The sequence below is a fragment of the Chrysochloris asiatica genome, unplaced genomic scaffold, assembly GCF_000296735.1.
Source record: "Chrysochloris asiatica unplaced genomic scaffold, ChrAsi1.0 scaffold00007, whole genome shotgun sequence".
In the NCBI taxonomy this organism is placed as follows: Eukaryota; Metazoa; Chordata; class Mammalia; order Afrosoricida; family Chrysochloridae; genus Chrysochloris; species Chrysochloris asiatica.
Genome location: NW_006408525.1, coordinates 29,212,502 through 29,230,916, shown reverse-complemented (window position 1 = coordinate 29,230,916; position 18,415 = coordinate 29,212,502). Strand labels below are relative to the sequence as shown.

At 51.3% G+C, this 18,415-nt stretch overlaps 1 protein-coding gene across 4 annotated transcripts; it reads left to right on the top strand.

The window, feature by feature from the left end:
* The first annotated feature begins 3,082 nt into the window (after positions 1-3,082).
* On the top strand, positions 3,083-17,806 carry ETV4 (ets variant 4). Of its 4 annotated transcripts, XM_006832706.1 has the most exons (13): positions 3,083-3,313; positions 3,812-3,920; positions 4,081-4,174; positions 4,364-4,411; positions 11,481-11,534; positions 13,023-13,149; positions 13,608-13,772; positions 14,000-14,268; positions 16,068-16,142; positions 16,304-16,372; positions 16,554-16,726; positions 16,973-17,074; positions 17,360-17,739. In XM_006832706.1, exons 2-13 carry the CDS (start codon positions 3,861-3,863, stop codon positions 17,582-17,584), a joined length of 1,461 nt encoding a protein of 486 aa, XP_006832769.1. In that variant the 5' UTR covers positions 3,083-3,313; positions 3,812-3,860; the 3' UTR covers positions 17,585-17,739. The 4 variants fall into 4 exon arrangements, with proteins under 4 accessions (XP_006832769.1, XP_006832772.1, XP_006832770.1 ...); XM_006832707.1 differs by lacking the exon at positions 3,083-3,313 and having other exon boundaries at positions 3,861-3,920; positions 13,026-13,149; positions 17,360-17,584; XM_006832709.1 differs by lacking the exons at positions 3,083-3,313; positions 13,608-13,772 and having other exon boundaries at positions 3,769-3,920; positions 17,360-17,806.
* The last annotated feature ends 609 nt before the right edge of the window (positions 17,807-18,415 follow it).

The window sequence follows — 18,415 nt, the reverse complement described above, 5'->3', positions numbered from 1 at the left end:
TGTCATGTGGATCTCTGGGGTAGATATATGTCTGTGAGGTGTAAAGTACTGAAACTCTCCCAGCCTCTGTCTCCTCATCTGTAAAATGGGAAGGACCATCATAGTTCTCACCTCTCAGGATTGCTGTGAAGGCTGCATGAGTTGATTTTTTCCTTGGAGATGTCACCGAGTCTGGGTGTTGAATCCGTGGGTACATAGGGAGAAGGGGATTCTGAGGGCAAAGTTGGGGGCTAGCAGTGGTATCTTCTCTCATGGGGCATGAACTTTCAGTTTTGCTGAGCCAGAGGCTGGGGAGGGACTTGGTCTGGACAGGACGAGAATGGACAGGAGGCATTTACTTTCTAGAGAGCCAGGGGCCCTCCAAGGAAATGCAGTAGGACTCATACAAGAAACACAGAACCCAGAGTCAGAGTGGAGACTCTAGAGCACTACTTAGGTACTCACACATTTTCTTCACTGGTATGGAGCCATTTCATGCCAACAGACACAACATAGAGCTGCCTTCTGGAAGAAGCCTCTGATCTTCTGCCCCACCTGTCTTGGCCTCAGGACACCTGCTCCTCCCAAAGCTGGTTCTACCCAGCCCAAAGCCGGCATTTGCTTGGACTTGTCTCCCCTTCCTTGGGCAGGGTTCCTGCTAAACTCGATTAGTTTGGTCTGTATTGTATCTATTTCACTGAACAAGCATGGCATGAGACCCTCATGAACTTGAAGCAGGCTTGGTGAAAGGGAACTTCACAAAGCCAAACAAGATCTCCTCCCAGAACTTCAAGAAGTTTCCACCCGTAGGAATAACTGAATGAAAGACATTCTCAACAGAGATATAGACAGGAATGCTGTAAGGGCTTTACTGACCTGGAGCAATAGAATGAGCCTTAAAGAACATTTCAGCAGAGAAGAGATAAAAAAAAAGTATTATCGTTTAATCAAAATATCTCATGAGATGAGCCCTAAACAGGTGCCAAAGGATTGAGGTTCTGACCTCCTTCTAGTTAAAGTTCTGACCTTGACCAACTGAAAGACCTTGGGTTGGTCCTTTCCTCCTCTGAACCTTCACTGCCTCATCTGTAAAGTGGGAGTGTTAGAAGAGATAAAGTTTTGAAGGAATCTTCTACTGGCCTAGGGTTTGGCTGTTCCTGTGTTTATCACAAACCAGCAGGAAACAAATTCAGGCTCTCCTCAAAGGAGTGTATAGACTGTGTTGTTGTTGTTGTTATTTAGTGCTGTCAAGCCGGTTCTAACTCATAGTGACTCTGTATAGGGTTTCCAAGGAGCAGTTGGTAGGTTTGAACCACTGACCTTTTGGTTGAAACTGAACTTGCAGTCCAGTACTTTTCCTACAGCACCACACCAGGGAATTTTCTCAGGAAAAAAAAGGCCTGGAGGTTCCTGTCCTGTGTGTTTCCCACCCCCACCTTGAAGCCCAAGCAGCCTAGCTCTCATCAGACATCTATCTCGGCCACAGCTGCCTGCTTGGCACCTTGTAGTAACACTGTGTCTGGCACCATAAATGTTTATTGAATGAATGAGATGAATGAATGAGATGACAAAGGCTGTGACTGGCTTCTTGGCCAAAAATGAAATATTGCCCCCCAGGTCATCAGATCCCTTGGAACTTTGGCTCACTAATACCCCATGCTTGATCTCAGGATGGCTCAAGAGCCGCACTTTCAGAAATTACCCATCTGGGACCTCTGGTTTCTGTTGCAATCAATAGAAAGTGGGTCACAAAGCAGCTCTGCAGCACACACAGACCCTTGAGGAAAAGCCTGGATTCTAGGCCAGCTTACATTTACTGAGTGCCTACTGTGTATTAGGTGTTGTCACATAGCTCCATTTATTTCATAGTGGCCTCAGAGCCCTGTACAGGACAGCTGGAGATTTGGGGTCCAGAAATCCCAGCGGGACTGACTAGCTGGGTAACCTCAGGTAAGTCACTGCACCTCACTGAGTCTTCCTTTTAGATCTCAGGAAATAAAAGACTCACTTCGTGGACCAATAAACAGCATTCTTATCAATGGAGAAGAGATTGAGGTTGTCAAGGACTTCATTCTTTTTGGATCAACTATCAACACTAGCAGAAGCAGCAGTCAAGAGATCAGATGACGTATTGCATTGGGCAAATCTGCTGCACAGGAACTTTTTAAAGTGTTGAAGAGCAAAGATGTCAGCTTGAGGACTAAGGTGCGCCTGACCCAAGCCATGGTATTTTCAATAACCTCATATGGATGCAAAAGCTGGACAGTGAATAAGGAAGATCGTAGAAGAGTTGATGCCTTTGAGTTGTGGTGTTGGAGGAGAATACTTAAAGTGCCATGGACTGCCAAAAGAACCAATAGATCTGTTTTGGAAGAAGTGCAACCAGAGCGCTCCTTGGAGGCCAAGATGTCTCTCATACTTTGGACACATTGTCAGGAGAGAACAGTCGCTGGAGAAGGATGTCATGCTGGGTAAGGTGGAGGGTCAGAGAAAAAGAGGAAGACCCCCCAACGAGATGCATCAGCCAGGTGGCATCATTGATGGCGTCAAGTGTGGCGGCGGTAGTGAGGATCGGACATTGTTTCGTTCTGCTGTGCATGAGGTCGCTATGAGTCGGTTCCGACTCGATGGCATCTGACAACAACAAACGTCGAGTTATGGGAGCCGAATGAGCACAAGGAAGCGGAGTACTTCGTAAGTGCTAGTTTTTATTGTTTCTCTGGGTACACAGGCCCACACGCCTCCCACAGGGCGCACACACAGACGTGTTCACACTCCCACGTACAAGCAGATGGAGAGACCTGTGTAGACGCCAGCCTCAGTCGCTCACTGCGCCTCAGACCCTGGGGCGATCTTCCAGCCCAGCTAAGAAGCCGCTGGGTCCTCCGCTAACCTCGCTTCAATGCAGCTCTTTATGAATGAACTCTTGCCGAAGGAGTTTATTTTTTTATGAATGGGAGCCCAAGCAGTGAATGGAGCGGGGAGCCAGCCCCTGACATCCGATTGGCCGCCACGGCTGGGAAACTCCGCCCCCCGCCTCGGCCGGGTAAGGCTCCTGATTGGCGGGCGTGCCGGCCCTGGGGTTTCATTCACAAAAGTCAATGAAACAAAGGGAACGGCGGGGGTGGGGGGGTGGTCCCTGAGGACCGGTGCAGGAAACGCACCAATCAGCGGTTCCCCGGGGCTCACAACTGTCTGCGGCGCCCGGAAAACTAGCTGGTGCGCGGGGACTCGGGCCTGGCGGTCTCACACCAGCCTAGCCCCTCGGCCCTCCGAGCGGCCCGGGGCTTGCTCGGGGCCCCCCGCGGCTCTAGCACCGACGGCCGAGCCCCAGGTGATGCTGTGGGAGGGGAGGGAGGGCGCGCATCTGCGATTCCTGTCTAGTCTACCACACCAGGCACCCTTTCCACCGCCCCCGCAGATCCCAGGGCCGGGGTTGGCTGCGCTGGGGTTCGGGGCTAGAGGGGGCGCCCGAGTTGGGGGCGTGCGGATGGTGCGCGCCTGGGCCCGCTCCTCTGAGCGCGCGCACGCACACACACTCACACACACTCACTCACACGCGCACACACGCGTCTTATGTAATCGAGCCGGCCTGAGCGGGGCTGCAGGACGCAGCAGAAAGGCGCACCCGGCTTGCAGAGCAGGTGGGACCTTCTTTGGCGGGAGGGTTCTGTTGGCGCGCCGGGCGGAGACTTCTCCTGTGCCGGACGGAGTGAGTCCGCGAAGTTTCGCCCTGGCCCTCGGACCGGCCCCTTCCCGCCCCCCCGCTTCTCTCTCCCGCCCAGCCGCTCTCCAGCACGTTGTGCGAACACAGCCCACCCCCTACCCTCAGGTCTCTGCCCCCGCGCGGGGCCCCGGCCGCGGCCAGAGGGAGCGGCCGGATGGAGCGGAGGATGAAAGGCGGATACTTGGACCAGCAAGTGCCCTACACCTTCTGCAGCGTGAGCGCCGCGCGGCCTCCACGCCCGCCCCGCCCCCTCCCACGGTCCCCACGGGATCCTGGCTGCACGTCCCCTGGGTCACCGGGGACCCCCCCCTTAGCCCCGCCCCCGAGACCTGCGGCCTTGGGGTGACTCGGGGGCATTCTCCCCCTTCCCTCAGAAATCGCCCGGAAATGGGATCCTGCGCGAAGCGCTGATGGTCCCGCAGGGGAAGGTCATGGACCCCGGCTCCTTACCGCCCCCCGATTCTGAAGGTAAAGAACCCTCCACACACCCCGAGATATGATCCTGGAGTTCACACTCGGTTCCCAAAAAAGATTAGCCATTCAAGGCGCTGTGATATTTCTTCTCAGCCCCCACCCCCAAGGGGTATCTCCGAGCTCGCTGGAACTCTCCCCATTCCCTCCACCTCACCTTCTCCAATTTCATTATTCACCCCTCAGATCTCTTCCAGGATCTAAGTCACTTCCAGGAGACGTGGCTTTCGGAAGGTGAGTAGTTTTGTGACCTTTTCTATACTTGGGCAGAGGAGGCTCTTGATTTTCTGGCGGTACAGCCTAGCCCGCTTCCTCTCTTCCTTTTCCAATCTCAGGGGGTCTCAAAGGCTCCCTCTCCACTCCCCTGCTTCTCCCGCTTTCCTCGGGCGCCCAGGGTAGACACTTATATTGATATTTATTTTTTCTGCCCTCAGCCAGGCTTGTGTAACTAGGCCTGGGGATGAATCAAACCATTGTGTGGGGTATTTGCTTATTTGAATGGAACTTGGCCCCAGGCCCGTTTTCCTGGTTGAAATTTTCATTTGCAAAGTTTGTTTGGCAGCCGGCGCCTGGCTGAGGTGTGTGTTGGAGTGTTGGGGGTTGGGGGGGGGTGTATGTTGAAGAGGTGAAGATGGTGAGAGAGAGAAATTAATTTGTTACCTGTCTTCAAGAATTGCCAAAACAATGATTTCCACCATACCTCCTCCCTTGGCTTCCCTTTTCTCCAAACCCCAGTGCCGAATGATTTACCAGCAGAACGTAGAGAACAACAAAAATGTAAATAGTTCTTTTCTGATGCACTTTGGCTGAGAGGGCCTATGCCTCTACCACCAAATAGCCTTGATTGTAATTCTAATGGTAAGGATTCCTCCTCCATTCTTCCATGAGTACCTCCACCCCTGGCTAGTCCCCATTTCTGCCGGCTGGGGGGTTAGCTACTTCCTGTCTAGGGTGGAGTCTGGCAGAGGCTTGTCTGAGTGGGGAAGTGTGTTCTGTCCGTCTCCTGGCTGTTTCCTTGGGTGTGTGTTGGTGGGGCTGCAGGTGGAGGTAAATGGTAGCTTAGATGGACTCTGGGAGGAAACAGTTAACAATCCTATTTTAGGATCTCTATTTCAACAGGCGGAAAAGCAAAAACATGAATACATTAGGAACCCTATCTTGGGGGTCCTTTTCTCTTCCTTAGGCTTTCCCCATTCCTCTACCTGGGTAACTTTCTTTGGAAATTTCTTTAAGCTCAAGCCAGCTCCTCTTCAATCTATAGCAGTTTGAAGGAATAGACCTCTGGCTAGATCCTTGGGGTGAGACTGGGTCTGTCTTGGTCACTGTAATATCCCCCAAAATATATTGAAAAACTGACTCTTTAGCATAAAAAAAGATACTCAAGAAATTCTGTATAGTTTGTGACTGAGCAGCTGGGTAGGTGCTGAAGGGGGAATGGTAGAGTATTGTGTGGCTCTTCCCCAACTCTGCCAGCCTGCATGCCCAGCTCTGAGTTGTAGGCACAGTCGTGCCCTGCCCACCCAGCCTCCTCCCGAGGTTCTGGAGCTAAGAACAGCGAGGTGTCAATTTCCATGTTCCTTCAGAGACTTCCTTTTCTGATGTCCGATTTTTGTCTGGCTCACCAGGCTGTCAGTTGGAGGTCCCTGAGTTGCCCTCAGTGAGCAGTCGCCGGAGTGGGGAGCTGGGGTGGGCTCAGGTTGACTTTTTGGCAGCAGCTGGTCCATTTGTGCTAGGTTTGGAATGGGAGGGAAAGGAATATGCTCTAATTTCATCTCTGCTTTGGAAGCCACACCCCTTAGAGGTAGGGAGGGATCTAGAGATTGTCCTTGTGTCTGTCTGTGTTTGTGTGACAGCATGTGTTGAGTATGTGCATGTATGTGCACACGTATTACATGCTGTCATCCTGGGAGTCCCTGTACATTTAAATTCAGTGGGTGGGGAGGTGGGGGTGGGGGTCGCAAGGCATTGGGGGGGGGCTGGGATCTCCTTGGTTCCCTCTCCTTCCTTCTGAGGGAGCTGCTAAGGTTCCCAGCTGGCGATGGATGGCCAGGCCTGAGGGGGGGATGCTGAGGCCGCTCGCTCCTTCTCGCTCTCTCTGCGGAGACAGATGCAGCTGCCGGGGCCATGTCCCCCTGCACCATCCCAGAACCACCCCAGCCTCCTCTCCTGCCTCTTCCCACCAGGTCAGTGACCCCTGCAGCCCAGGGGGAGCTTTGGGGTGGCAGGGAGGGACTAGATCCTTTGTAAACTTGCCAACGGTGGGACTTATCAGGCGGAATGGGGACTGCAACCTAACCTTCGTCCTGCAGCTTGGTTTATAAACCCCAAGAAGCTGGGTCCTTGTAGTGTCGGTGATGCTGTAAAGAATCCAGATGATGTTCTGCCGGACCAGGGACTGGTGTAGAGAGATGTCGGGGAGGTTGTGGTTCAGAGTCCATCAGAGCTTTGAGGATGATGTGAATTGGCTTGGTAGAAAGAGCTCAGACATCTTTGGAATTGGGGTTTTTCTAGACAGAGGGGGATGCACTGAGGCTAGAAGGGGCTGTCTAGTTTTAGGGTGTCTGGGGTCTGCTGAGATGCTGGAGAAAGGGTCAGGTTGCTACAGACGGACCCAGTCTCAGGCTGACTGAGTTCATGATGTGTCGGGTGATGGTGGTCACCGATGTGCTGGTTTTCTTCAAGGATTCCTCCCTGGGCTTCTGGGGAACCCATGGGAATTCTTGGGGACAGTGATTATGTGGTGCATTTGGTAGTAAGGGACATTGACTCGGGACCATGTCCTAGTTGAGGATAAGGATGATAACCTGTTGTCTGTTGGTTCCCAGAGATACAATCGGTGGATGGATTGCAGGGATCTCTGAATCCTCTACTAAGTGTTACTGTTGGGGTGCGCCATGTTACACAGGTCTATATATTTTTCTAGGAAGAGAATGATCCATACCTTGTATCAGATATTCAAAAGGGTGAGTCTTTGCTCCCCAAAATGGTAAGAATCACTGTTTCCTAAACCTCTTCCAAAGGCTTCAGTCCCCTTGCTTTGAATCTTCATTATATTTGTGGGTCCAAATGGTGATCATGTGTGCGAAGGGGGTGCATGGAGTGTGGATTTCACTTGTGTGCTGCCGTGTTACCACCAGAGTGGAGTAAGGGAATTAGGGTATGTATGAATCCCAATGTAACATGTCTATAGGGAGAGAGGGGGTTAATTCCCCTCCCCTAGTCTTTTCTAGCTGCAATGCCTCCTTCTACATCTTTCTGTCTCCTCCCCTTCCAGAATGCTCCTGGGGACAAATGTCCCCCTCCATAGATAGAGAACTGGTTCCTTCCAGTACAGAGGCTGCCAGGGTGGGGGCAGGGTGCCGGTGAAAGATGAGGCAGTGGTGACACAATGGAGCAGAAGCTCCCAAGAATGCCTCGCACACACACCCCCCCCACCCTGCACTACCTCTACACAGGAACACCCTGAGAAAACCCCTTCCCAACAGTTGGATCCTAGGAAGGAGAAAAGGTGACGGACCATGCCTGGTATAGGTGGCGGTTAACCTATGGTGGGTCTAACTGCTTAGTTGTTTTAACCTCCCAGTTCTTCTGGAGACTAGTTTTGGAGCCCCTAAGCCCCTGTTAGTCCTGGTGTGGCACTGTGGGTTAACGTGCTAGACTCCAGGGTCTGTCTGAACTGCAAGGTTGGCAGTTCAAGCTCACCAGCCATCCCTTGGAAACACTCTATACAGGGTCGCTATGAGTCGGAACTGACTTGATGGCACTTAACAACAACAAGCCCCTCTTCTTCTACTGACCCCTTATGAGGAACATTGCCTGAAATTCTCTTTTTCTGGGCATTATGCTGATTGGCGCCTGCCGCACCCCCTCCTTACTCATCTGCCATCTCCCTAGGCAGATCACTTTCCCCTTAGTGCCAGGATGAAGTTGGGGACACACTTTGGCACACTGGCTCCAGCAACCAAAGCTCAGCCAAGTCAACAAATAAATAGAGTGGCGTACACTCAAGACCAAACATGGTAATTAGAAATTCTGCTCTCCAGGAATGCAAGGCTCGATGTTCCTGTTTCCAGTTCTATGTTTGTTGGCAGTCTCTGGGCAGCTGAGATCCTGTCCTACTCCTTTGGGGGAGGGCAGTGTTTTGGGGCTGAGCAGGAATTTATACCACCGCCCATTTTTGCCTCCACTGACTTCTTTTGGCTCTGGGAAGACGATGGTGCCAACTCTTAGAATGTGAATAGTGAACTTAGGAATGGCGTCCTCTGAGACTTCTGGGGAGTGGGGGTTCTGGTCAAGCCTCCAGGCCTGAGCCTGGGAGGAACACTACCTCTGGGGCTCTCTCTGCTCTCGACAACATTGGGTGTCATGTGAACTAGCTGGTGACGGCAGCAGGAGCTGCCCCCAGCCCATTACCTCAATGGAAACTGGCAGCTAATGAGGTCCCAGGAGAGGACCCAGAATGCGTCAGCCTCTCTTAAGTTCTGCACCTCCCCCACCCCTGGGACCCTTCTTGCCTAGGTAGTTGCTCACCCTCCTCTCAGCAGTCCCATCCCCACCACCTTTGGGGTATCATCTGCTTGATGGGACAGAGGAGGTGCAGGCATGAATTGGGCCTTGTATCCCTGGGCGGTTTGAGCAGGTTTTGAGTCCTTCCATTTACTCAGTGTTTCCCAAACAAGTCCCTTAGGCCATCAGGGGTGCATGCTTGGGCCCACCCTGGGCCTGTGGAATGAGACCTTCCAGAAGTATGGAACTGGGAATCTGTATTTTTAACAATCCCTGAGTGATTCGTTAATCAGGCCAGTTTGGGAATTGCTGCCTTTGAAAAGATGTGAACTGGCTGTGAGGTTTTGTTTCTTTTTGCCAAGGGGCTGTTACATCTGTTACATCTTGCTGATCTAATAGCTCATTCTAGAATTGTCTTATGCTAACTTTTCATGGGTTCTTTGAAAAAAATGAGGCTTTCTGCTCCTATAATTTGCAACCTATGAGTCAGAATCGACTTGATGGCCATTGGTTTTTTTTTGTTTTGTTTCGTTTTTTGCTGTTGTTTTTTCATGAGTTCTTTAGGGATTCCTGACTCAAACTCCTCCACCAAGAGCCATCAAGTCAGCTCTGACTCAGGACAACTCCATGTATGTCAGAGTAGAACTGTGCTCCAGAAAGTTTTCAAGAGCTGATTGTTTAGCGGTTAATCACTAGACCTTTTTTCCTGGGTGCCTCTGAGTGGACTCGAAACTCGAAACTTTTAGTTAAACAGTTCAGTTAACTATTTGTACCACCATGGGCCCCCAGTTACCTATAAACCTATATTTAAAAACACTTGATATCTCTGATACTTCAAGCAAGTTAGTGGTGAAGAATCCTCTTGCCAAACAATTTATCAAGCCCTTAAGTGTCTGTTGTAAGAAAATGTACCTTCCCCAAAGAGGACTAGCCTCTCTTGTTATATTGTGTGCAGAGAGGGAATCGCCTATATGGTAAGGGAAGGGCTGGGTTGATTGGAACTCTTTTCTTCTGGCTCCCAGACTTACAATGCTGGCTCCCACCAGGCTGAGGACCAGAGGTAATATATGTTTATTTTCATAGTCAACAAATATTGGATTGTCTTCGCTGGCCAGACCCTATTCTGGGTGCTAGGAAATCGGAGAGGAACAAGACAGGTAAATTCCTGTTGTCAAGATCGTGCTTCCCAGTGGGGGAGATGAACAAGACAATATTTATTAATTAGATACGTTCGTGTAGTGGCAAATGCAAAACACAGGCAAAGAGCAACGCATGTTTGAAGACTAGGAAGACGACCAGGATGGCTAAAGAAGGACAGGAGAGGAGGTTGGAGAAGGGGCCAGGCCAGATCATGTGAGACCTTGGAGGCCAATGGAGAAAGTTTGGATTTCATTCTAGACACAGCAGGTGGCCACTGGAGTGCCTGAAGTAAGAGAGAAGTGATTTGATTTCTGTTTTAAAAGATCACTCTGACAGCTATGTGGAGGGGAGAGTGGAAGTCGGAAGTTCCAATAAAAGACTGTGGCTGGAATCCAAGTAAGAAAACATAGTGGCCTGGCCTGGAGTGGACACAGTAGGGTAGGGATGTGGAAGTATTCAGCTATATCCACGTATTCTACATGTACTCTTTAGAGTTCCTGGTGTGTCGCTGAGGAGATAAGCACCAGATTATTAAACCCATCAGCCACTCCTCATGAACCCTATACAGGATCACTAAGAGCTGGAACCAACTGGTGGCATTTAACAACAAACAACACGGCGCACCCTCACCAGCCATTCTAAACGCTCTAGCCATTGTGTCTGTTAGTTTCCCCACTGTCCAATCTGAGAGCAGTCTCTAAGGAACCAGAGCCCAGTCCCCTTGGTTCCAGAGTCTGTTGCCTCACCTTAGAACCCTTCTGCTCTTGGACCGTCAGGAAGTGTTTGTTGATACTTTACCCTTCCTCGTCATGATGCAATCTATTCTTGAGAAGCGGACAAAAATGGGCAAAAACACTACCTTCAGAGTACCCACCTGGAAACCTAACTCTTAGCAGGCCAGGATAAAAATTAGAAATCAGAGTGGGCTCATCTGGGTGAGAAAGAGGCCTTGGATGAGCTGCTATTCTATTTCAGTCGTCCTGCCTAATCTCCAACCCAGTTCCACTCACCCTGGCTCCCTAGGAGTGCTCCTCAGACCCCAAGCTTAGACAGCCTTCTCCTCCACCAGCTGCACATCAAAGGAAGGAGGCACTGTGACCTCCAAGTATCCCCAACCTCCTGTGGGTGCTCCCCTCTTCCACTTTCATCCTCTTCTCACCTCTCCTCATAGCTATACTACCTCCCCCACTGCCCAGCTCTTGTGAATCTCAGATTTACCTCATTGTTTAAAATGCAGATTCCTGGGCTCCGCCCAGATTCAGAAGCTCCCCATGTGACTCCTAAATCCATAGACTCTCTTTGTAACGGCTGCTCATCCCAGATATGACTCTGCTGTGAGCTTTGCAGCAGCTTGGGAGCTCTGAGGGGCGAGGCTGTCTCCACTTGAGAAAAATGGAGGGAATAAAGACAAAGCATCCCGGAAAAGACTGGAATCTGCTCAGACAGGTTCTGGAAATCAGCAGGCTCTCTGAGCTTTCCCTCCAGGGTCTCAGTGGAGTGCAGACATGGAGGGCACTAGGACCCTGGGGTGGAGCTGCCTTCAAACTGTTGTCCCTTTTTGGGTGGGTGCTAATCTACAGGGCTGTGATTGTTGTACCTCCCTGGGGTCATCTCCAGGCCCCCCCACTCCAGACTCATCTCTGACTTTTCTCTGCAGCTCAGGTCCCAGACAGTGATGAGCAGTTTGTTCCTGATTTCCATTCAGAAAACTGTGAGTAGAGTAGAGGGCCCTGGAAGGAGGAGGGGCTGGGAGGGGGGAGTGCAGGACGTGAGTCATAGGGCTAGAGAGATCAAGTACTTGTTCTCTCTTAAAGAAAGGGGTGAAGAGCAGGCCTCCCCATTCTCGTTTGGACTCAAAGACCAAGGTAGTAACAAGACTGAAGACCTTGGTTCAAATCTGAGGCGTGCCCTATTGTAGCTGTGTGACCTTAGAGCAGACACACAGTGTCTCTCTGATCCTCTTTTTCCTTATCGCTGAAATAAGGGTCTTGGACCAGTTCAGCAGGTTCCAGTTCTAAATTGTTTTCCTTCAGTGAAGGGTGATTTTGCTCCTCAGGAATTACTTGGCAATGTCTGTAGATCTTTTTGATTACCTACCACTACTTGGAGTGGGGTACTGCTACCAGCACCTAGTGAGGAGAGGCCAGGGAGGCTGCTAAAAATATCCTACAACGCTTAGGGACAGCCTTCCACAACAAATTATCTTGACCCAAATGTGAACTGTTAGGAAACCCTGCTTTAATTTTAATGCAAGGTATTTTGCCCTCAAATACCTTCACCAACGAAATGGAGCAGAGCACACATCAGTGCAAACCATGCTCACCTAGCTTGGAACCAACTCTTTGCTGCTCAAGTTGATGGCTGGAGTTGGAGGACCCAGCAAGGGGCAACAGGAAAGGCTAATGTTCTTCACAGATAATTAGGAGCATGTGTATAATGCTATTCAGCTGACATTCCAGTGGGCAAATATCCAACCTTAACCAGAGAAAGAAAGATCTTTTATAGACCCCCAAAAAAAATTTCCCTCCATTGGAATTTTCCAGGGCACTCAGGAAAACCGCAAGTCTTAGGTTGGAGGTGCTCACTCACATGAAGGTGTTTTCTGGGATCTGGGATTGCATTGAGGGTTGAACTTCAGACAGTTTCTTGGTTGACTGTTGGCCATGAGACTGATGCATAAAGCTAGGCAGAATGGAAATAGCCAAAAGTGTCAGACTGTAGATCTTAGGGAATCCCTAGGTGGTGCAAGGTCAACGTAGCTGTTATTGTTCATTGTCGTTGAGTAGGTTCTGACTCATAGTGACCGTGTATAGGCTGGTAAGCTTGAACCACCGATCTTGCAGTTCAAACTGACCTTGCAGTCCAGTGCATTAACCCACAGTGCCACACCAGGACTCCAAGGTTAACATACTCGACTGGTAATCGAAAAGTGGAATTTTCTAGTCCAGCCAGAGACATTTCAGAAGAAAGGCCTAGTGATATACTTCCAAACTAAGTTTCCATTGAAAACCCAACACCCAGGGGTCAGCATGAATGGAGTCATCTTGATGATAACTGGTACAGATCTTAAAAAATTGAAACCCAGAGAGGGGACTGAAGCTGTACCAGTTGCCCGAAGAGCAGGCGTGCTAAGAAGCTCTGCCTGCCTCTTTCATGGCTCTCTGACCTTGCCTTCCCCTCCCCACTTTTACCATCACAGTAGCTTTCCACAGCCCCACCACCAGGATCAAGAAGGAACCCCAGAGTCCCCGCACAGACCCGGCCCTGTCCTGCAGCAGGAAGCCGCCACTCCCCTACCACCATGGCGAGCAGTGCCTTTACTCCAGGTGAGTCCCAGCTGGGTCCTAGGGAAGGACAGGGGAAGAGTGTCCAGAGGGAGAGAGATAGAAGGCACTGACCCATGACCCTTGGCAGCAGATAAATTCATGGGAGACAACAAACGGTTTCTGAACTGCCATAAGAGGACTTCCTCTGAGTGATCTGAGTGGATAGTGCAGAAGGGGGACTCAAGGGATGTTGTATGAGGGTAGTGCAGAGTCTGTTGCCACCAGAGAGAGACTTCCTGTCACAGCCAACCCAGTTGCTCTGGGCTAATGAGAGATTTGGATGAAGAGAAAACATTCACATTAGATGGAGTCTATCTAGCTCATGCTTCTTTCCCAGTCCCCTCTACCTGGCCTTCTCCCAGAATCCTTGTGAGCACACTTCCCCAGGAGTAGAGGGCTCAAAGATGCTCGCCCAACTTCTCTGCCCCCTCACCCCTGTCTCCCCGCCACAACTCCAGTGCCTATGATCCCTCCAGACAAATCGCTATCAAGTCCCCTGCCCCTGGTGACCCTGGACAGTCGCTCCTGCAGCCCTTTCCCCGGACAGAACAGCAGAGTTTCTTAAGGTCCTCTGGAACTTCTCAGCCCCACCCTGCTGGCCATGGGTACCTTGGGGAGCACAGGTAAGGAGACCATCCACATCCGTGGGTCCAGGTCTTTACCAGTTGGTCCTCAATCCCAGAGTGCTTTCCACCCACCCACAGATACTTGGGAGGAGGGAAGGAGGAAGGGATACCGATGCTCCCCACTCCCCCTCTAGAGCCCACCTTGCAAGTTTGGGGAGTGGCAGGCGGGAGGAGGGATTGATTCAAGATTCTTTTCTCTTCCCTCTCTATCCAACCACATCCAGCTCCATCTTCCAGCAGCCCTCGGACATTTGTCACTCCTTCACATCCTCTCAGGGAGGGGGCCGGGAGCCCCTCCCAACCCCCTACCAACACCAGCTATCAGAGCCCTGCGTGCCCTACCCCCAGCAGAGCTTCAAACAGGAATACCACGACCCCCTGTATGAGCAGGCGTGTCAACCACCAGTGGGCCCGGGTGGGGTCAATGGGCACAGGTACCCAGGGGCGGGGGTGGTGATCAAACAGGAACAGATGGATTTCGCCTATGACACAGGTAAGGGATTCTCAAGAAAGGTATTTTTGGGGTGGCTGATGGGGGTGGCTTATAATTCAATGAACACTTAAGTTAAAATGTCGGCCCACAAGTTTTTTTTTATCTTCCTGCCCATCTGTTTACCCATCTTCGAAAGAATCTTTCATCTTGAAAAGAATTCTTGGTTTTCAATCATCAAACTTGTTCAGAGACAAAGATCAGTGGATGTCAAGCTGGTCCTCGGATAGCTAGTGACTTATAGGAAAGGGAACGTATTGTTTTCTATTTAAAAGGTGTTTGGGGTTTAATTACCTACTGACACCCAAGCGCTGTGCTAGAGCATGGGTGTCGGGAATTGGAGGATACAAGGATGAACAGTTTGTGTCATTGGCCTTTGTCCCCACATGAGCTTAAAAACACAAAAAGGATATGAATGAAATGAAACACGAGTATGAAATTTTGTTGTTAAGTGTTAGCAACCCTGTATAGGGTTTCCCAGGAGCAGTTGGTGAGTTTGAACCACCGACTTTGCAATTCAAACCAATCTTAAAGGTAGAGTGCTTAGCCTACAGTGTTAAACCAGGACTCAGGAGTATGAAATTAGCCAGGCTCAAAATTTCCAATAGGAATACAGGATTAATAGGTGGTTTCCACATCCTGTCTGAGCTCTGGGTTGATGGGTGACCCTCCCTCCTGGCCAGAACTGGGGACCGGAAGTCAGGCTAGATGGAGGAACTGCTTTAAATACTAGTTTTCCCTGGGCTTTTGACAGGAGAGAGTCACACTTAGCAAGTTCAAATGCTTTCAAAGTCCCTAGTGCAAGGGTCATACTTATTTAGGAAGGGCCCAGAAAACCCCACTCCTTTCCTCCTGGCTTCTGTTACATTGTATACTGCTAGCAGCCCTAAACCTGAGTTTATCTACAACCTGCAATAGAAAAATAAATCCAGAGATTAAAGTTGGCAAGAGTCTGAGAATCTCCCTTTTCTGGGTACCCACTGGTCTTCAGGGAAGTGGGGGGGATAAACAGCAAATCCCCTAGGTCTAAGGAGCCAGGAGGGTGGTGCTCTCAATGCCCACACGGCTGCTGAAGCCTGGCTGGGCAGCAAGATGGAAGGCGGGGGAGAGAGCTGCTCTTGCCTCTGACCTTCAAAGGCTGTAGACCAGAGGGAATCGAGTTACATGCCCTTGAACTCCAGTCCCTCCCCTTTGCTTCCTCTTGAATGGAGTCAGGAATTCCATTCACAAAATGGAGGCATGAATGAGCCCACCCCCTCCCCTCCACCCCGGAGGTGTCGGGTTTCACCATTTCATTCATAGGTGGGAGTAGAGCCCGGTGGGCCAGACTAAGTTGGAGAAGTTTCTAGCCTATGAAATGGAATGTGCTCTGTCAGACCTGAAAAACAGCCCCATGCCCAGTATCTTTCCCAGATGCGCACATGTGTGCACACACAGGGCTGGGAACCTGACCTGCTGACCGGACGTTAGTCCATTCTGAGGGAGTCTTAGGCATGGACACCGAACCCCGTCTCCGGAGGTTCATCCCTCCTCCCCCTGCAATCAGGAAACAGCTGTTCCCTGGCATCCAGGGCCTAGTGGACCAGTTTTGCCAGCCTCTGCTGCTGCCATCCCTGCCCTCTGCCCAACCTCTCAAGCCAAGGGGGCTCCACCTCCACTCCCTCTGAGTGAACTTCCCCTGGGATTTGGTGGTGGGCAGGCAGCTGGGAAAAGAACAGTACCCGGAATGAAGGCTGGCAGGAAGAGCTTGAATGCATGTGTGGGACTAGCCATTTATAATGTCACCTCTCTTCCCTTCCCAGATATCCCTGGGTGTGCTTCAGTGTACCTTCACACAGAGGGTTTCTCTGGGCCCTCCCCAGGTGATGGTGCCATGGGTAAGGCAGCCTCCCCCTTTCCCTGCCAAGTCCTCCAAGCTGGGAGAGGGAAGCTCTGGGAAAGGGGTGAGGAGGGTCTTGACCAGAAGTCCCTCTGGACTCTGGGGTCTCATATTAGTGAGTCACCCAGCTCTGAGTGATCCCCCAACTTCCTTCACAAGGCTATGGCTATGAAAAACCTCTGCGACCATTCCCAGATGATGTCTGCGTCGTCCCTGAGAAATTTGAAGGTCAGAGAAGTGACTGGTCATGGGAGGGTCAGGGTCTTATCCTTGCCCTCTGACTGTACCACAGGAATCGTATTACACATCATCAGTGAGGGCCTGGAGAGGGGAAAGGGTTCCCAACAGGCTGTGTGTGTCATTTTCAGACGTCCCGATCCCCACACATCGTGTATTCTGTGTTCCCCAGGAGACATCAAGCAGGAAGGGATTGGGACATTCCGAGAGGGGCCGCCCTACCAGCGCCGGGGAGCCTTGCAGTTATGGCAGTTTCTGGTGGCCCTGCTGGATGACCCAACGAATGCCCACTTCATTGCCTGGACTGGCCGGGGAATGGAATTCAAACTAATAGAGCCTGAGGAGGTGGGACTCTGAGATGGCCATGCCCCTCGCCAACAGCTCTGGGACCTGGAGATCAGAAAATATGGGCAATGGTGGCCCTTCCCAGCCTTGTTTTCCTAGAGTCCAGCCTTGCTTTGCTAGAGTTGTTGCCAAGCCTGGGTCTGCTGGCTGGTATTGTTTCAAGGCTAGCTGCTCCTTCTGACCTACTTCCCGTTTCCCCCTCTGAGCTAGCGTCGCAGCCCAAACTCTTGTCTCTTCTGTCCCCAGGTCGCCAGGCTCTGGGGCATCCAGAAGAACCGACCGGCCATGAATTATGATAAGCTGAGCCGCTCACTCCGATATTATTATGAGAAAGGCATCATGCAGAAGGTCAGGAGCCAAGAGGGTGGAGGGAATGGGGTTTAGGAGAGCATTCCTCAGCAAGTTTATAGGAGCAAGTAGGAACCAGCCAGAGATGAGAAATTTTGGGCAATCCCAGTGTTCCCTTTACCCCCTAAAGTGCTAAACAGTACTGAAAGGCCCAAAGTTTGAGGGATTGAAGTTAAAGGTGAATAGGAATCGGCTCTCTTAGGAGGAGAAATGTGTCTGCCGGGACCCCTAGCCCAATACTGAGGGGAGAATAATTAGACTGAGCCATTCCCTTTCTTTCCGTAGGTGGCCGGTGAGCGTTATGTGTACAAGTTTGTATGCGAGCCCGAAGCCCTCTTCTCTCTGGCCTTCCCGGACAATCAGCGTCCAGCTCTCAAGGCCGAGTTTGACCGGCCAGTCAGTGAGGAGGACACAGTCCCCTTGTCCCACTTGGACGAGAGTCCCGCTTACCTCCCTGAGCTGACTGGCCCTGCCCAGCCCTTTGGCCCCAAGGGCGGCTACTCTTACTAGCCCCAGTGGCTGCTGCCCTGTGTACATATAGAATAACTTGGTGTTGAGGAAACCCCGACTCAGACCCACAGATGTCTCTGGGGCAGATCCCTACTGTCCTTGGGCTGCCCTGGCCCACACTCTTGAGCTGCTCACTAGTCATGGGAGGGCAAAGTGTGGATGATGACCGTGTCTAAAAAAAGCAAGTCTCAAAAGTTCCCCTGGGGATTTTGCCTCTGCCCTCAAGGCTTTGAGCTCTGCTTGGTCCAACTGAGAGGCCCAACCCCATTCTCCTTCACCAGAAAGAACAAGAGCTTGTTCCTATTCTGAGATGTAGAGGCACCTGCCTCCTCAGTTTATCCTGGCTAGGGAGTGATGCATTGAGCCCCCCATTTTTCATCATGGGGAGACCCCTGGGCCCTGCAATCCACCCCAAGCTGTGGCCCTGCAGGGTCCCGGTTGTCAGTTCTTGGTGCTGCGTCTCAGAGGCAGGGGAAGTTGGAGAAAGGAACTTGGGATGCTGGGGTGCTACTAGGGCCTCCAAGGAGCCTCAACCCAGGCTCTTAGGCTCCGGCCTGGAATTCCACCTCCACATCTGCCAGACCCTAATAAAGGCCCCTGCTTCTCCTTTCATTCTCTTTATCCTCTTTGTTGTCCAGAGAGGGCAGGGGGTGGGGTGGGTGGTATGTGGAACCTAGCTTTGACCTGGTGGCAGAGGACACAACTCGATGTGTCTTTCCTCTGAAAACTGGGGACAATATCTGCCCGCCATCCTCCCCACCCCAAATTACTGTGTGAATACCCAGAAATAATCACAGAGCATTTTGTGATCTGGTCCCTTTGGCATGATTC

Coding starts and splice junctions, on each gene's coding strand:
- ETV4 (XM_006832706.1), top strand. CDS start 3,861: ATGGAGCGGAGGATGAAAGGCGGATACTTGGACCAGCAAGTGCCCTAC. Junction 4,175..4,363: donor ACCGCCCCCCGATTCTGAAG/GTAAAGAACCCT, acceptor TTCACCCCTCAG/ATCTCTTCCAGGATCTAAGT. Junction 16,727..16,972: donor AACTAATAGAGCCTGAGGAG/GTGGGACTCTGA, acceptor TTCTGTCCCCAG/GTCGCCAGGCTCTGGGGCAT.